Below are 18,928 nucleotides of genomic sequence, written 5' to 3' on the forward strand. Positions count from 1 at the left end.
AGCTCGCCTCTGCCTCGTCCACGTTCAATTGCTTGATGAAAAGAGAAAGCACTGAAACAGTGTGACCTGATTGGACAGTCTATATCCCTCTGCTTGGGTGGTCAGTGGGCAGCGTTCTCATTGGTTATTCATGATTTGTACTTGTAGCTCGAAATTTGTAGCTGGAATTTCAAATTTGCGTGTCTGTCTCTCAGACTTTGAGAAAACTAACGATTGAAAAAATCCCTGCATAAATGTGACACATCCACCACATATTCCTACAGCTACAAACTTTTTTACACCCAAAGTGACGCAATGAAAACATTATTCCACAAGGACAAAATATCCGTAACCGTAATTTGATCCTGTACATTGTTACTGAATCATATCTTGACCGATGAGACATGGAGCAAAACCAACTCTACTTCATACTCTGCTTTTTCTTCGTAGGAACCTCGGGAAATCTGGATTGCGTGTCTCGTGTCTGGGGCTCGGTGAGTACATATGATTAGCTTAAGAGGCGAATGTCTAATGATATCACAAGCATCCGAGTGCAAACCCAGCTCTTCTGTGTGTGAGTGTGTGATTGTGTGCGGAGATAATGTAGAGAAAGCAAATAGGGCACGTTCTTCTGAATATTATTAAGTCATTTCACACCAGTCTCAATCTCATGAATCTTTCATACACATATGTAAAGTCATGAGGGAGAACAAGCAGCTGTTTGCAGAGACGTAATATTTCCCCTGCTAATATTTAATCAACAGCATCGCTTTCCAACAAACACAGTTATCTCACATATCCAATGCACGCCGGAGGGTGAACGCTCCCAGTCATGTAGATGGGACTGATTCGTTGGAGTGTGTGCACTGGCCATGTCTTTATATGTGCATGTGTGTTGTCTTGCAGCATGTGTGTGCCACGTCACTCGTTGAGGGTGTGTCTCTGAAACGTAAATTAACTTTACAAAAGCAAAATAATGATGCACTGTTGCCCAGCCCCATGTAGATACTGAATATATCTGGAATGTCATACCTCTTTCAAGGTCCCCTTAAGAAACCACAATCACCACTTAAATTCACCAGATCCAGATTTTCATTTGAATCTACACCAAAGTGCGCACACACATAAAGATATAGAATTTCTACAGTATCTGCTAAGTCCAGAAATCTCTATCTGTGTGTATGTGGAACGTAAATCTTGAGAACTGTTCATCTTACCAGCTTAACACTTGGTATGTGTATTGTTAAGGGCCCCACAAAGGGCTGTATCGGATTTGGGGGGATTTGTACGATCCAAAGTTCATTATTATTAACTTGTAATAAGCAGTTTACCAGCACTCTGCAGCCGTGGCGACTGAGACTCGTCAATATAATTAACCTTTACTATCATGCACTCTCAAGTACGACAACCAGTTTTTCCAGTTCGGGTTCTGCATATTTAGTCGAGCTACACTGAACTTTGATTTAACAGGTGAACTTTGTGCAGCAGCTTCATGGTTCTGTGGACTGGCTCCTGCAGCAGGTCTTTACACGCCCTGGCTCAATTACTGCAGGTCACTTTTACAGTTAATGAAAGAAAGTTACAACCAGCATCACCACAGACTCATTCCATTCCGAGCAGGTTCAGAACGGGCACTGAGCTAGTATCTAGAGGGCCCATGGGTCCTTCTACCAAGTTACATTAAAATTATTTAGATCCAGATTTTTATTTGGACCAATTGCCCTATGTTGTATAAATATAAAAAATATAAAGATCCATGCCAAAAGTTTGTCCTTGACCGATACCACAGCCCTCCACTAAGTTTCATAATAATCCTAATGGTCATAATGATAGAAAGTCTCTGAATGAGATACTTGATTGTCTCTGCAGGGTTTTCAGCCTCAGCAGCACAGAACAAAAGGGAGGAATATTAAACGGGGAGACCACTTAAATAGATTAATTTCAAGCCTCGATATTGGCAAGTCACAGCAGTGCAGAAGTGCCCTTGAGTAAAACATTGATTCCGTTTTATACCACTTTTCTGAGGAAAGGCACAGGGGGGAAGGAAATCGACTATTGGGATCAAAACACTTCTCTTTAGTGTTTGATTCCATGTGGATTCCTGGGTTTCACTGTCTGAACTGCATGTTCAGATTTAGAAATTTTTTGGGGAAAGCTTATTTCAGCAAAATATTAAATCTCAAAGTCGACAGCCAATCCCACTGTACCGGCACCTCTAAAGATGAGTAATTAACATATTATAACTAATTTCTTTAATCCACACAAAAACTGCCAAACTTGAAAAGGTCAAATTAAAGTTTTAAAATGTGGTTTTAGGGAGGGTAGATTATATTGTTCCTTCATGCAGTCTTCCTCTTTGCTCCAGTCTTTAAGATGAGCTAAACTAAAAGCTTCTGCCAGTGGAATCAGATTACTGTACAGACACGAATGGTGTGTATTTTCTCCTCTATCTCTCAGTAGAAAGTTAAGTAGTGTATTTTCAAATTGGCTACAGGTTGTGCACTAGATAATCATCGAGAACAATAACTATACATTTGATCAATGCCAGTTTAGAAAAATGGGGCTGAGCCTTCACCAGTCTGGTCAACTACAGATTTCCCCCCAGCTTCTGTAATTATTTCTCATTACTGGGACACGACAGGAGCAGCGTGTGACAGGATCAGGCGACGGAAGAGCGGGAGCAGAAAATCTAAAGTCTAACAAAATTCTGTGTTCACGCTGTGCTGCTCTTCTTCCTACATCACTGCAGTGTGTGCATGAGTGCATTCACTTGTGTGAGGACGTAGGTGGCCTCACAAGACCCAAGACGAAGTGAGATACATGGATTTGTGTTGACTCTATAGTGAAACTAAACCAATTAGTGTTTTATCTTGTGGCATATTATATTTATTTTATGACAGAAGTCTCTTTGCATGCAGCTGGTGGAAAAGAGAGGTTAAGTCAGATTTTGGGAGCCAAGACTTGAGGAGCTAGGAATCAAACCACCGACTTTTGGGTTATTGGACGACCTGCTTTGTCTCCTGAGCCATTCCTGAGAAATGCATCAACCCATAAAGCAAGAAAACAATGCAACTGTATAGTCTTAAAATTAGGGTAACAGATAACAATTAGAATTGTTTTTATTACATGACTTTTTGCCATCCTAGAAAATAGTCGTACACATATCTGCTGCCAAACTTTGCTAAACTCTCTGCTGCAGTTTCACTTGTGCAGTTAGAGATTTAACAACAACTTCTGCATTATTTCTCATTAGTGGGAGGTGGCACACAGCATGTGACAGGATCAGGCAACAGAAGACTGGGAGGAGAGAATGACAAATTCTAACAAAACCTCTGTTCAGCCTATTCTGTTTGAAGGAAGGAGAGAAGCTGGAGCTTCCTCTGACTGTATCGTACACAACTGCAGGCAGTGCTCATCGATGATCACCACAACCTAAACAGTAAATGAGCCAGTGGTAGGCAAAGAAGCAAATTCCCATCTGTTTAACATCTGTCGCATGGTAAAAAGGCAACGAGATATAAAAAGAAAAGGGTGGTTTCTCTTCTGAGTCCACATTATCTCAGCTTTATGTATAGTTACAGGTCTATAGCCCTATTTTTTACCTAAAAGTGACTCAATGCAACTACATCTGCTGTATCCAGATGTTTATTTGGATCCGCACCTTATTGCACAGACTCATTACCTGGAAAATGGGTAAAATGTCAATGGCCTGTCTCACAATGTTAAAGTGGAAAATAAATCCTGGACCCATTGTTTCGAATCCTTATCAAAGTTTAATGAGCTCTTCCTTGGCCGGCGTCCCATCCTTGCACTTGTGGGAATCTGTACAGCAGTTTTTATCTTATCCTGCTCATGAAACAAACAAACAAACCAACAAACCAACAAATCCCTAACCCTAAAGGACAGGGGTGACCTTCCTCATCTAGGAAAAATCATGCAAGGAAAGAATAGGACTGATGAGGACAAAACAAGATAAGACAGACATGATATTAGCAAAGCCTATTAACGAACTATAGCCTCAACTCTGCAGTGAAAGAACCAGAACATGACCCACACCACAGAAGATGCTGTACATTCTATTGCACACACTCACAGATAGCACTTATATGCCACTTACTAATAGCACTTGTAGTTTGGCTTTCTTGAAGAAAATTGTACTTTCTTGTGGTTTTCGTTGAATGCACTTATTGTAAGTCGCTTTGGATAAAAGCGTCAGCTAAATGAAAGGTTATGTAATGTCAGTCCCCTAACAAGCCAGATTTTTGTCATCGAGATCTATGAGCAAATACTTTATCTTCGCAATATCAAGAAAAGATTCCCAGTCCCCTGATCCGGTGATAGCTAACATAAATTGGATTTAACGGGTTTCTTCCCCAATTCATGCTGTATCTTTTCACCAAGGTTGCTGGTAATCCATCCAGTAGTTTTTGTGTAATCCTGCTAACAGACAAAAAATGCTCTTCACAATTCAACAAATTCTGTTGAATTCATCACATCTTTAAACCTTAGATACTGATGTGACATTCATTGGGCCTTTTCTCTTTCAATCTATCAGCACTCAACCCTGACGTCTGGCTGTGATGGCTGTAGGGTGTTTATGGTGTTCTTGTCATGTGTCATGTGTCCAAGCCAAAATGTCAATGTAAGAATAAATGCTTGACTTAAATAGTGCCCTAGCTTTTTAAATGCCGAAGGTCTTTTATGTTTTGTTTTTTTGTTTGTTTCAAAACTCTTTGACATCTTTGACGTTCCCCTCCACAGGCACGTGGGTAACATTCGGAGGTCAGATCTCTGATGAGGTAAGATGTAATGTTAGATCCATCTTTCAGGCATCACAGCTCATGAGCAGATGAAATCTTTTATTATTCCTTGAGCTTGCAAATGAGTTTGAGTAGGGCCACTACCAATCGTAATCGCCTCTACCAAGGCCAAGTGATCCGGTCCTACTCCTCCCTGTCAGTGGGTCCTGCTTCAGTGGCTCGTTCTGGCCATGAAGGGGGGGGGGGGGGGGGGCACTGAATTGGGGACAGCTCATCACCGCCTGATGACCACTGGGACTAATTGACACAAATAGAAACAGAATAACCAAAACAAAACAGGGAGACAAGTACAGAAGGAGAAAGACGTCAAGACCGATGTACGGCTCTGCATGAACCGCAGGCACGAGATCTAGGTCAAAAGAGTCTGAGAGATATATTGAGCAGTAAACAACTTTAATCAACAAGCAGCCTGTACAGTCTTCCTGTTGATGAGGATCTCAGCTGCATTTTCACTCTCCTTGCTTTTCTACAGGGAATTTCTCATCCTCATCCTTCTTTTCTCTCAAAGGTGTAATTTGAATAACATTCATAGCCACGTATTAAACCCCACTGGAGTCAATCAGCGTCAACTTCTCTCGTCTTTCTCAGGTGGCAGAGCAGCTGATGACCATCGCCTACGATTGCGGGGTCAACCTGTTCGACACAGCAGAGGTCTACTCGGGAGGGAAGTGAGTGACGCCTCTTATTTGCTACCACATCCATCCCACAACCGCAGAATCTCTGGTCTCTGCACAGCTCTCCTCCCTCACAGGACACAAGATGTTAACTGGGTTCGGCCCCAGAGCTGAAATTAGTCACCAGAGGAGGCCAAAAAATGAAAGCTAGCCTCGACTCTAAAGTGATTAACATAATCGTATTCATCACTGGAGGCTGCCCATTATGTTCACAGCTCCTTCCAACTTTGTAAGTCTGGACATTGTCGCGGTGAATAATGCGAGGACCCAGTGCAGCCGCATGGGGATGAATATTTATTTCAAGGTGGCTGGGGAAGTTTAGGCGTACAACACAAGAGGCTTTTGGTCTTTATCCTGAACTCCTTCTGAGTTTTAATCAGATATTCATGCTGCAGATGTTTGGCAGATAACAGTCATGCTTACATTCTTTGAAAGAAATGGCAGCGTGAGATACTGTATAATCCAATCATCTCCTCTGTATGTGTGTGTGTGTGTGTGTGTGTGTGTGCGTGTGTGTTTCTTCACAGAGCAGAGATAATCCTGGGAAACATCATCAAGAAAAAGTGCTGGAGGTAAAGTACAATCTCGAAGATTCTCAATCTGTTCTAAGAATAGGTTTAAATGTGTGTATGGTCATACACAAACATACACACACACACATCAGAGTGTGTGGACACTCAAACATTACACTCACATGTCACTGTTGAAGCTCTCATTCCAAACACATAGGTATTATATGATGCTGCACAGCCTCCACACTTCTGGGAAGGTTTTACACAAGATTTTGGAGCCTGGTTGCAGGGATTTGCTGCCCGTGATTCAAAAGAGCTTAAGTGAGGTCAGGTATTAATGTTGAGCTATAAAGCCTGGCTCGGAATCGCTGTACCAATTTATCCCAAAGGTTTTTGGTTCAGGGCCAAAAAAAACACTTTGTTCTACACTTGGGGCTACTTTCATGTTGCAACAAGAGAGGACCGGTCCTCTGTGAGATATTTCTGTCCGGACTCAAGTGATGGACCCACCGAAAGAGACGTGCCAGAAATATGTATTGCCTCTTATTCCTTCTTTAATCTTGTGAGCCATTAGATTTATATTAGGACCCCAGGTTGGGAGCTACTCATGCAGAAAGATTTGTGTTGCATTAAAACGTGTGTGTGTCTGTATGTCTGTACTTATATCTTTGTGAGGACCATTGAGCATGAGCTTGTGAGGACTTTTTGTTCGGTCTTCAGTTTTTCAAAAGCCCTATTTAAAGGGCCGTCCTCTGAAGGATGCACCCCCTGAATCAAGACACAGCATGGACACTATGGGAGTGTAAGTGTCAAATGTCACCTAAGGAGTCCCTCATTAAAACCATAACTAATAAGGAATGATTAAATAATAACACAAGGCCAGAGACACAGCTGGGGCAGCGGGAGATTTAGTTATTCTCTCAACCTCTGTTAACCTTTGTTAAATAAAGGAAGCTGAGGCATGTTAATATGACAATCTTTAATTAAAAAAATTATAAGAACAGCAATTTTACACATAATAATCAATAATAGATAAATAAAATATACATATATTTTTTTATGAATTGATTAAAGACCAATTGAAATAACGGTATACTGTTCACTCATGCACACCAGGGGTGCTAATGTGTGCATGTGTGTGTGAGTGTGTGGGTGGGGGTGGTGCAGACTGTGCATCCCTCTCTCTAACAGCTGAAAGTTTTAAATAAGCATTAATTCACTGCAATCTCTCGACCCATCCAATTAATTTTTATAGAAATGCAGCAACAGAAAATGTGCAAATGACTCACAATACCAAGGCGGTGCTGATGAGTGAGAGCAGCAGCACAGAAAATCATACAAATGAAATATCACACTGCAGTAAGTAGTTAGACTCACTTATGTGCATTGCCTTTTAAAAAACCCATGCCAGTTCTTTGCCTGACATGACCTCAACTCTGGATCTGTTTGAATTATTGATCATAAAAGCATGGTGGGTGGGGGGTGGGGGGGGTATAGTGAGGCAGCTATCTTGTTAGATTTCAGAGAAAACCGTCTCCGCTGTAATTTTTCATACTTGATGAATGACACGTTTGAAAAAGGAGCGCAGCCCATCTGCCACTTCACACTGCAGCAGAAAAGTTGCCTGGAGGACGCTGCGATCATTAGAGATGTGAGACGATGATACGGATGCATGTGCACGTGCAGTTGTGAACATGCTGACACACACGCACACACACACACACACACACACACACATCTCTTTGAGAAAGTTAACTTTTAAGTTTTCTTTTTGTCCTTTGATGGTTCCTGTCTTTCTTTCCTCAGGAGATCAAGCCTGGTGATCACCACAAAGCTCTACTGGGGAGGAAAGTAAGTGTGTGTGTGTGTGTGTGTGTATGCAAGTGGTTGTGTGCGTGCGTGTGCGTCTGCTTGTGTGTGTGTGTGTGTTTTGCTTCTCATATGGTCAGGCTCTTTCACCAACAACAGGCTGCACATTCAAACGTACGCCTGCGGACACAGAGCGTGATATGGGATTGAACAATTTCGAGAAGCCACTGGCAGGCAGGCTGAGTGGCAAACACACACACACACACACACACACACACATAGCAACATGGCCACGTTCTCACCCGCTCCGTCTTACCCGGCCTCAGCCTTCTGCTTCTGTGTCACGCTGAGGAATTCTGCTCTCAATCTGCATTAGTCACATTTTTCTTGCTGTTTAAGTCGTCAGGCTCGTACTGATGCTCCTCCAGGACATCCACAAGCGTCCTCTGGTTCCTTTTAAGTATCTGATGTAGATCAGTAGAGTAGGGCCCGGGTGTAATTGTGTCAATTTAATTTCAGCTCACCCTCTCTACAAAATCAGTTTCCACACTGGATGGATTTAGAGAACAACTACTTAGCCCCCGACTGAGTGAGCTGTGAGCATCTGAAAGGGTTGTCAAGCATCTCATCACCGAACACAGATCTATGTTCACTTAGTATCTATTGCACATTTTCTACCCTTTTGCAGGGACATGAAAATGTGGCGGACATACTGCATGTTCCTGTGTTTTGTAAAACATTGTTATTATTATCATTAACTGTGGCGGGCTGGAACACCACAGGAAGGAGAGAAGCAGAAAGAGAAAGTGTGAAATGAAGCAAGGACTAGGCAAATAACAGACAACTGAGAAAGCAGGAAAACCCAGGAGCAGAAAGAAACAAAAGGAAGAAAATGGAAAGAAAAATTACAAAAATACTCTGCATTACACAGGGGTAGTAATAAGTGAGTGAACATAAAGGAGCGTTTAGCAGCTAACGAGTAAGATATTTCCCTAAGGAAGTGGTGGAGACTGATGTTCACAATAATACAGTGAATTCAATTGCAAATTTTATAAATCCCTGATACTTTGACCTGAATGATGCAAGTTAATGACCTGTAATGTTTTGGTTTACCTTTGTCACCTTTCTCGTTTTTAAGCAAAACTGCTCTGATAAACTTACCATAGACTACAGACTCAGTACTACACAAGGGTAGTAACTATAGCAAGTTAACATAATGGAACATTTATCAGCTAATGATTCGGATATATCCCTCATGGGGGGGTGGAGACCAAAACAGAGCTGAAAGGAGAGTGAATGTTACACTTCAGTTAGTCCGGCAGCCAGATGAATGCCATCGTTCCTTGACAGTAACATGAAAGACAATCTTTAAACCGTAAATGGTTTAGGTAGTGTTACATCAAATTATGATACAAAGAACACCACGCTAGAAATAAGTTTTCAATTGAAAAAAACATTGTTTTGATAGCCTGTAGAATGTAAAATGAGAGAGTAATTAATTGAGCACCTGTATGTGTTTACTTTGTACTGTACAAAACTTGTATATAAAGAACAACTACGGCAACTGTTGGTTAAATCCATCATAACAATTAAAATTGTTCAGACTGGGAGGTGAACAGTGACAATGCATCTGTTCACTGTTCAGACACATTGCACAGCCTGTTCTATGGGCCCACTGGGGAGTGGGTGTAATTGTCTTCCGTAATGTGTATTCTGTTATGCAGGCAATAATGTGCTTCAAGTGTATGTATGGGCAGGAATGTGTCTTCACACCCGTGACATGCCCTTCTTTCCCTCCTGTTGTAGAGCAGAGACAGAGAGAGGCCTCAACAGAAAACACATCATTGAAGGTAACAAGTCGATTTCCTCTCCTCCGCCTTGTCCTTCACATCACCCCATCACTCTGAGCCCCCGCTACACTCCTGTAATCTCCCTCTTTTATCTCTTTTCCTTCCGCCCTCTTTGATTCTTCTCAGCACATGCAGGCAGATGAATTTTGATGAGGCGTTCTCGCATCAAATCTCATCATTCGTATCTGTTCATTTGAAATCTGTGACTTTCTAAGAAACTGTTAGAGCCTAGAGTGCGACAATCTTCGCAGCATCCCCTCCTTCCCTCTTCACTCCTCTTTCAGAAGAGTTTTGGCCTCGCTCATGCATGTCATGACAAACTTTTCCTATGTGACCTTGGCCCAATCCGCCCCGCATCCAAAGAATCACCATACGGCCCACAGCCTGGTACCCCTCCTGCAGTGACTCAGCTCTTTCTCACATTATTAGCATTCACTGCAGCCTCTGCCACATTACCCCCTAAAAAAGAGAAGGGGAATACAATCAGAGAGGGCTGGAGTAGAAGGACCAGGAATGAGAAGGAGAATTACTTTTTTCACACCAAGATACCGGGAATACACAGATATGTTAAACGTGGGCAAACCTGCAAATAAAGGCGACACACTCCTGTCCCTTTGTCGGTAAGAGGAGTTTGACTTTCTAAAAGAACGAGGCGCAAACTGAGAAGCTCTCTCACTTCGTTGTCTTGCCAGTGTTGCATTTTGCACGTTACAAAGAAAGATCATGTGTTCCGAAAATAAAAATAAATAATAATTAGTATACACACCATCAAAAGGTGCAGACTGCCAAGATAAAGAACATTGAAGTGTTCTCTCAAGTGTGAAGTTCCTATCAGTGCTGGTAAAAACCCATAAGTGATTTGATCCAGAAGTGGACATCCACCAAGCCTTCCAATTGCAGACAAGCGCCTGATGTTGGTGGGTATTAATTGGGTTTTTGACCAGTTGAAAAGAGGCTAAAGTGAGAGAGAGCTGATGACAGAGTGGGGAAGTAAAAGTGTCATTGCTAATTAGTTAAACTGAGTGTGCCTGTCCACATGAAATCAGTAGCATCTGTGAGAGAAAGGTGTCCCTGTCAACGCCGGTGTGGCACATGTCACCACAGGCTAATGAATTGGCTGAGTCACATAACTGGTGACATTGTCTTCCTGTTGTATGGGTCACCACATTCCAGCCAGTGAATGATTAGACCTGTGCAGTGACATTCAGGTTTTACGGCCTGTCACAACATATGATCAATAGCAGAGATCAGCGCTGATGAACTCTGAAGTGACAGAGAGGCCAAATGATCTCATTCAGCGTTTTCCTCCCGGGACAAATGGATTCCTCGACAGTCTCAAAGAGGCTTTTGTTGAACACATTATTAAATGCATTATTCATAATCGGAGGTATCTGTAGTCTGGGTTGGTTGTTTATCACCTTTCCTCAGCTTCAAAGTCAGTGAACTCCGGCTAATCCACGAGACAGCCGGAACTGCTCGTGATGACGGTGCAGGCTCAGATTAAGATCCATGTAATGGGTGTTTTGGGGACTGTGGGAGTGCGGCTGACAGAAGGAGGAATAAGTGGTTTCATCGGTGGTGGGGAGAGCTGGGATTAGCGGGCGTCGAAGAAGCCACTGGCACTTATCTGCCACGCACACTCACACACACTCACGAGTGCTGTTACTCGGCTGTCCTCCTTTGTGACAGCCTCCTGTGTTTGCTTTTCATCTTTCATCTGTTCTCCTCTGTGTGTGTGAGAGGGGTCGGATCTGCTGACATTAGCTTGTTGCCCTCTCATCCTCTCCTCAGTGTGTGGAGTCACTCCTCAAACAGATGCTGAAAGCCGAGCCAAAGAGAAAAGAAATGAGTGCCACCTTTTTTTCCCCTGACCTCCTTCTTTCTTATTATCCTCTCGGCTTTGAGTTGTTTGTTTGTGTACACACAACCAGGAAAAAAAAAGCACAGGTGTGCTGCCTGTTCTTTCCTCCACATAGGCTCCTTCTCTCCAGGAGATTGTGGGCTGAACTCAGCTCGACACTGATTTATCCTGAAATTCTCTGTCTGACCTTTTGATAGTCTCGCTGTGAATGAAACATTCTGACTGTTTCTGACATTGTAGCTGTGCAAATTTGGCAGCTCTGTGTTTTTGACGGTAACCTCAAATGAAGAAAAGGAAAAGAATATCAAGCAACCCTGCTTCACCTCATTAAACCCATAGACAGTTTATAAAGATGGACGACACAAAGTCAAAACCCTGTGATAGCCCCCTGGTGGCTGGCTGCAGTATAGGTCATGACCCCACCTCTTCCGTGTTAGTAGATGGGACATGGACCAAACTTAAAAGTCAAAATACACATTAAATATTTATTTCTCTGAGTTTCTAAGTTTCTTTAAGTTTTTCTTGCTAATTATCTGGTGCTATTTAAATCGAAATTTTTGATTGACAGCTGAGACTGACTTGTGATTGAACGAGCGGATTGTTTTGGAACCTCACTGCCCTCCACAATCGCTCTGGTTCCAAATGACAACAAGACGCGAGATGGCACAACCGTATCCAGGACAGGAGGAGGTGGAGATGTGTCGTCTATCTTTATATACAGTCCATGATAGAACCATGATGCCCTCCAGCTTAATGACAGCTTTCCTTTTTACTGGCCTTAATAATTCAGTGATTAAACTGAAGAAGGAAACAAATTGGAGTATCGGATTAATCGGCCCAACTCTGAGTGGATGAGCAGCTGATGATGTGCAGAAACCATCACTCTGTTACACGGAGAGGTTTTTAATTAATCTCAAACAAGCTCTCTCGGTCAATCATCTCATGTTAGATAAAACAGTCAGAAACAGGAAATCATCCCCCCGGTGATGATGGGACATCAGATTGATAAAGATTGTGGTTCTTGATCTCAGATTCCCACAACCTTGGCTCTTAACCAGACTGAACATGACAACTCGGATTTGCTCATGAACTCTGTCAAAAGATGCTGCAGGCCAGCTGCAGCTGGCGGGCCCTTGAGTCACATGTGGTCAACTGTCACATTGCCACGTTTGTGATCATGCTGACTTCAAACCCCCCAGGATCCAATTCACCCCATTTTTCCTTTAACCTGGTGAAAAAGTGTCAGTGAAAACAGGACAGCACTCTCTATTTTATGTACACAGTTTGGGGGATCACAGAGCATGAGCGTGCTGCAAAAACAATCACATTTTATAATAAAACTGCACCTATATATATTTTATCCACATTGCAGGGCTGGCTAGTTATTTATGCACAGGGGCTAATCGGTCTTCTCTGCAGATCCAGACTAATGTGTCCATGTCTGCAGGTATCAAGGGACAAGATCTATCACTTGCTCACATGTCTCGATGATACTGTGAGTCTCCAGGAGACTTATCACAGTATCACTGAGACATGTGAGCAAGTGATAAATCTTGTTTACTGCTAATACTACAATATAAGTGAAGAATAAAGCTCCTGGCTTATGGGATATGGTTTTACAAATCATCTCATTGGGAATCAGACCTAATTATTGATCTTTGAACACTTTGGATGATGACACTTTGCAAGCACTCTACTTTTATCTTCTTAAATATTGTACATTTCTCATCTTCTTTCCTCGTTTGCTCTGCAGGTTTAAGGGGCTCCCTCGCGAGGATGCAGCTTGAGTATGTGGACGTGGTTTTTGCCAACCGGCCAGACGGCAACACTCCTATGGAGGGTGAGTGAGACCTGACCCCAGAGGGGCTGGCGGGGGGCTGGGGTGGTGACAATGCATGTTCTGTAACATGAGGAGGTGAGAAATACTGACAGGACCGCCGCCCTCGCTGGACCGGTGACCTCTGCCTTTGACCAAAGGGGTTTGTCTTTCTGTGTGTGCGTCTCATCTGACATACATCTCTCTTCCTCTATTTTAGTCCACCAGTCTCCGTCTCTCCCTGTCTCTGTGGGATCGCTAGTTTCCACAGGGTGTCTGAGCTGCACCCGCTCCCAGCCCTCCCTGTTCTTCAGAAGCAGGATTATCTGCCCCCCCTCAGGGGAAGCTGGTGTATTTTTGGGCCGGTCTCAGTGGACACAAGCCCTACTGTGCGTTCTGCTCCTTCAACACTCTTGCGCTGCCTTTCACACACATCATGTCTCCGCTTCTTTTTCTTTTGCACGCTTCCAGTTTCTTCCTCAATTAACTGTCTTGGGTTGTGGCCATCACAGATACTTGAGCTCCTCTTCTGTTCCATGGTACAAACGCTCGTCCGCAGGTAGTGGGCGACTGAAAGGATGGAGCCCCACTGGTCTCACGGAAATATTTTCCAGGCTTTCCCCTTTGCCCCCCAAACTTCATCCCCAGGGAGTGAGTTGACCATGGGAAGCCAATCTGTCATACTTATTTTTCCAGGAAACTTGACTGGTAGTGGTGGTGACTGGCAGACCGACCCAGCTGGCTCCATCCAACTTTAGGCTGCCTGAGCAGATGAAATAGAATTGCTATTGACAACTGATGTCAAAGTTTGATTTGATTTATGAATTTGTTGATCAAGGATGGGGGGGATAGAAAACAAAAACAGAGAGACAATCATCCTCCATAAAGTCTGAGTGTGTTGTTGTTTCATTTATCAGAGTAACAACATTGTACACATTGCTTCATCCTTCATCACAGCGGAGTAAGGCCACCGTCATAAATCACTGTAGACGGTCTGTCACTTTTAACAAGTTCAGGATGCGGTGCCGTATTCACAGACAGGCTCACAGCACTTGCTATCTTCATGCAATAGAGCTTAACTTTTCCTAAATAGCTTCTCTTTTAGAGAGGTTGCGCTAATATACGATAAAGTGAGACATATGATCTGCCTCTACCTCTGTGGGCATTCGCAGTATGCAGGACTTGCTATGCACACGTACGAGGTATTGATTCACACACCCACGTGTTCCTGAAGCTTAAACACGATTAACTACATTAATAAACTGCACGAAAAAACACTGAAGTTTGATTGTGTTGCTTAAATGAAAAACAAACAGACAAGTTGTGTGTGAATGCATTTCTGTAGGATTTGCATTTGGGTTTTGCGCTGACTTTAACTGCTTCTGACTTTGTGCGAGACAACTCTTGTACCCTTGAGGACAAAACAGTGATGTCATGGCCGCAGTCTCCCTTTGTCACCATCAATGCTATTCGTTATCCCGTCATCCCTTCCTGTGAGTTTCTCTCCTCACGTTTTTTTAAATTTCTTTCTTTGTTTCTTTTTCAGCTTGTATCCAGTCTAATGATAAAAACATGTATGTGACAAACATTGAACTTCCTCTCCCCTGATTCCCATCACTGATCACAGCTCCTGCTCCGTCCTGTTGCAACTGTCACTTATAGTGATGAGACGATATGGACATTTGCCCTGAAGGGGTTAGAGGCAGAGCTTCCATTTTATCTAACATGGAGTTCATAAGATCCTCACTTTATGCTGATGGTGCCTAGAGCACGAACATCTGCGCAATAGTCGATTTGATGTTTGCATTGTGACTCCAGCCATCCGAGTCTGAATGTTTCTACCCAGTCATTCAACATAATTTTTTCATTTGACAGAGCAATATCAAGCAAATTGGATCCATTCAGTTGAGCAAAAATGAAAATCCCCCAGACACCGCGAATAAAGAATACAGAGGCAGAGGAAGAGAGCAGACATGGCATCAATAAATAGACTTTATAATAATCCCTCTAGCCAAAGGCTTTTTCACTGGAGAATCAAGTGAAATGGGACTCCGGCAGCATACTAAACACAAATCAAAGCCATTCAGAGTCAGGACTTTCCCTCAATATCAACTCAGAGTCAGAAGCTTCTCTCCCACCGTCGACAAGGACTGTTGGAAATCTGTGACGTATCGATCACCTGCGTGGATGCATGAGAAGGATGAGCATAAGCTTTGCTTTCAAAATACCCTCACATTGACACTTCCTCCAGAGGCTTCTTCTTAGACGCCTGCCTAAACAAATATGGAAATCAGTGTGTGTGTTGAATGTTTTCTTTCACACGCTGTGATACCTGCTGGCTGCGGTTTTGACCACATGTTCATGACTCTGTGCCATACTGCTGCTGTGAGACGGCTCAAGGACGAGCTGATATTGCCCATGGCAGCCAGGCAGTCTGCAAATTTGCAATAATGAATAAGACCTCGATAGTGACTTCAGCACTGAAGGTTTCCCAGACTTTTACACACGTCTGATGCATGTGCCCACACAAAAACAACACACACATGGTTTATTAGCTGAAACAACCTGAAACATAATTAGTAGTTCTAAACAATATTCTATTGACAGTATTTGATTTGTGTAAGCAAGTACAAAACGAGAATGGTACAAGATGGACAACATATCTCCACTTCCTCCTCCAATGGAGCCAAAATGTCTGAATGCCATCTTGTGCAGAGACATTGTTTGGAGCCAGAGTCTGCACAGTACAGGAATCAGGGAATGGATCTACGGTATTGACGTCCCACTGATACATGGACTCGATAGCACGTCTTTAAAGTAGTATTACCTTTACCCATATAAAAACCAAAATGATCTTTTCCCGGAAATTGTCCTTGTTCTTTGCCGCTCCAAACAGCACAGGGGCTACACCGCCACTGGTGAGTACTGTTTTTAGAGCGGCAAAGAAGTAATTCCCAGTAGTGCTTCCAAAGTTCCATGAATTTCCAATTACGACACTAGCAAAGGGCCACACAACAATTGCACGAATCATCAATACAGGGTTAGTAGCATGCATCTGCTAAAATACGTCTATATGTAGTTGTTTTTTCAAATGCACTGGTATCGGATCAGTAGTCAGTACAGCCTGATACCAAAGTTCAGGTATTGGAATCGTTATCGGAACATCTCTAGTTTTTATAGCATCAAAGAAAATTGTATTGACCCTGTTCTTTTGCTAGTTAGGCACATGTCCCATCTGCTAACATGGAGGAGGCGGGCTCTATGAATTTTCTACAGCCATCCACCAGGAAGTATTAGAGAGCTTGTTTGCAAACTTTGTGCTGCCTTCGTAAATTTATGACAGTTGCAGCGATATTCTTATTTAAATTGTACAGCTATCTCATTACAACACAGTACATGGTGTTCAAACCCAAGTCGTTGCAAGATACACATTCAAAAATAATTGTTAGATAATCGCTGTGTTTCCTCCTCCTATTGCAGATCTCCTTCAAAACTCCTTTGAGAATCAACTTCACAGCAGTTTTTATTGAATACAATTTTGCTTATCCTCAATTCCACCCACTATTACTCCCCTGCTGCATCCTGAGGCACAAACACCCAGATACACCAAAGAGCACTGTGGCCTCAGCTTGTTCAGTCGTACTATGTTAAACTGCTCGAGCAACATTTTGCCAAGGCTGGCTGCGTCCCTTCATTTAACCCCTGCGGCACTTGGTCACATTAATTAGTGTGAGCCCAGCGAGTCATTTATGCTTACACATGAGTTTAAATGGAGACGAGCCTTTGTTACAAGACACTCAACGCATTTCAATTATCAACTTTGTTACCCTATCTATTGTTTTATTTAATTTACCTGCCTGTTATCATTTCTTCCTTGTTAAGCATGGAAGAAAGAAAAGAAACAGAGCTTTGAAACTAAACATTATTATTATTATGATGATTATTATGATAATTATAATCATTATTGCTTTTGTTTTTGTTATTATATTATAATTACGATTGAGTTGTTGAAACCGTCTTGAAATCTTCCTCAAGTGCAGTTTTAAGTCAAATTCTCTCGTGAAAGTAATAGGAGTTGTGATGTTTCAATTCAACTGATGTACAGTAGTATCAGTACGGTTATATAAAACTTGAAATTGTGGCGCCATCCGCTGTTCAGTTATTGATAATGTATCTGCTCTTGGACGTTTGACAGAGATCGTGAGAGGAATGACACATGTGATCAACCAGGGGATGTCCATGTACTGGGGGACATCACGGTGGTCCGCCATGGAGATCATGGTGAGTGATGGAAAACAAATCCTTCTTCATGTTGTCACTAAAAACTTAGATAAGGACGAGCTTTGCCGCTCAAATATCACATGATGAATAGTTCTTGAGAAAGTGCTGGTCAATTGATTTTCTTTTTTTTAAACTAAAAACATATTTTAAATTGATTTGTTATTCTTTACTATCCCTGTAATAATATATTTTTTTAAAAATTACATATTTGCTTAATTACTAGTACTGTCAAAACGTTTTATGTTTCCTAAAATATTTCAGGAAAAGGCTCTTTAATGTGAAAGCTCTGATTTAGCTCAAACATACCATGGTAGCCCATAATGAAATACAGTTGTTACCGCTTCTCATCTCCATGTTGCCTTCTCTAAACGCTATAAACCCCCCAAAATATGTTTGCATAAAGGTCAGTATTTGCCTATTTCCTCCTCCTTGAACGTCTCTCTTTTCTTTTTATTCCCTAATCACATTCAATCAGGAGGCGTACTCTGTGGCCAGGCAGTTTAACCTGATTCCACCTGTGTGTGAGCAGGCTGAGTACCATTTCTTCCAGAGGGATAAAGTGGAAACTCAGCTGCCAGAGCTCTACCATAAGATAGGTGAGTCTACAGGTTTAGCATTTAGCATTATTTGAATACATTTACGGCTGTGATAGATTTGGTATCCTGTTGCTCAGTGGTCACTCTTGTACCGCAGGTGTGGGTGTGGTCTCTTGGTCGCCTCTGGCCTGTGGAATCATCACTGGAAAGTATGAAAACGGCATCCCAGAAACCTCCAGGGCGTCGATGAAGGTATAAAAATATATTTCACAAGACCCACTTATAGTGCCATATGTTCAAAGTCTTTCACTTAAATCAAGCTTCTACAACCATAATATGGTTCAGGTTATTATTATTGCCTGTTTTAGGTGTGATTTACTCTGTCATTGATTTTGTCTATGTTTGTTTGTTAGTAAGCGGGATACGATCCAAAGAAGAATTACATTTTGGTTTGCATCCTGATCAGTGGCAGTTTTGCAAAATGTGGTTTTATAAGGGGACTGCGGCGGTTATAGCTCTTTAGAGTGCTATTCTAGTGATAATGATTTCACTTTTACTGCTCCTGTAGCCATACCAGTGGTTGAGGGAGAAAATAACGAGTGAAGATGGAAGAAAACAACAAGCCAAGCTGAAGGAACTCACTCACATTGCGGAGAAGCTTGGATGTACTTTGCCTCAGCTGGCCATAGGTAAGGGACAACATAAACACACAACTTTCTATTTCCTGTTAAGGCAGCGATAGAATGTGCTGCTCAATAAAAAATTCAGTGTATTTCTACATACTGCCTCA

At 42.4% G+C, this 18,928-nt stretch overlaps 1 protein-coding gene across 1 annotated transcript in view; it reads left to right on the top strand.

The window, feature by feature from the left end:
• kcnab1b (potassium voltage-gated channel subfamily A regulatory beta subunit 1b) overlaps positions 1 to 18,928 on the top strand; it is a 30,196-nt gene that overhangs the window by 10,935 nt on the left and 333 nt on the right. Inside the window, exons 2-12 of the mRNA XM_061083613.1 lie at positions 430 to 473; positions 4,741 to 4,778; positions 5,388 to 5,467; positions 6,001 to 6,045; positions 7,792 to 7,836; positions 9,601 to 9,644; positions 13,259 to 13,345; positions 17,517 to 17,602; positions 18,078 to 18,198; positions 18,296 to 18,390; positions 18,707 to 18,827. Coding sequence (XP_060939596.1) covers positions 430 to 473; positions 4,741 to 4,778; positions 5,388 to 5,467; positions 6,001 to 6,045; positions 7,792 to 7,836; positions 9,601 to 9,644; positions 13,259 to 13,345; positions 17,517 to 17,602; positions 18,078 to 18,198; positions 18,296 to 18,390; positions 18,707 to 18,827 — 806 coding nt within the window. The remainder of the gene's footprint in view (positions 1 to 429; positions 474 to 4,740; positions 4,779 to 5,387; positions 5,468 to 6,000; positions 6,046 to 7,791; positions 7,837 to 9,600; positions 9,645 to 13,258; positions 13,346 to 17,516; positions 17,603 to 18,077; positions 18,199 to 18,295; positions 18,391 to 18,706; positions 18,828 to 18,928) is intronic.

This window comes from Limanda limanda, chromosome 13 (genome assembly GCF_963576545.1).
Source record: "Limanda limanda chromosome 13, fLimLim1.1, whole genome shotgun sequence".
NCBI lineage: Eukaryota > Metazoa > Chordata > Actinopteri > Pleuronectiformes > Pleuronectidae > Limanda > Limanda limanda.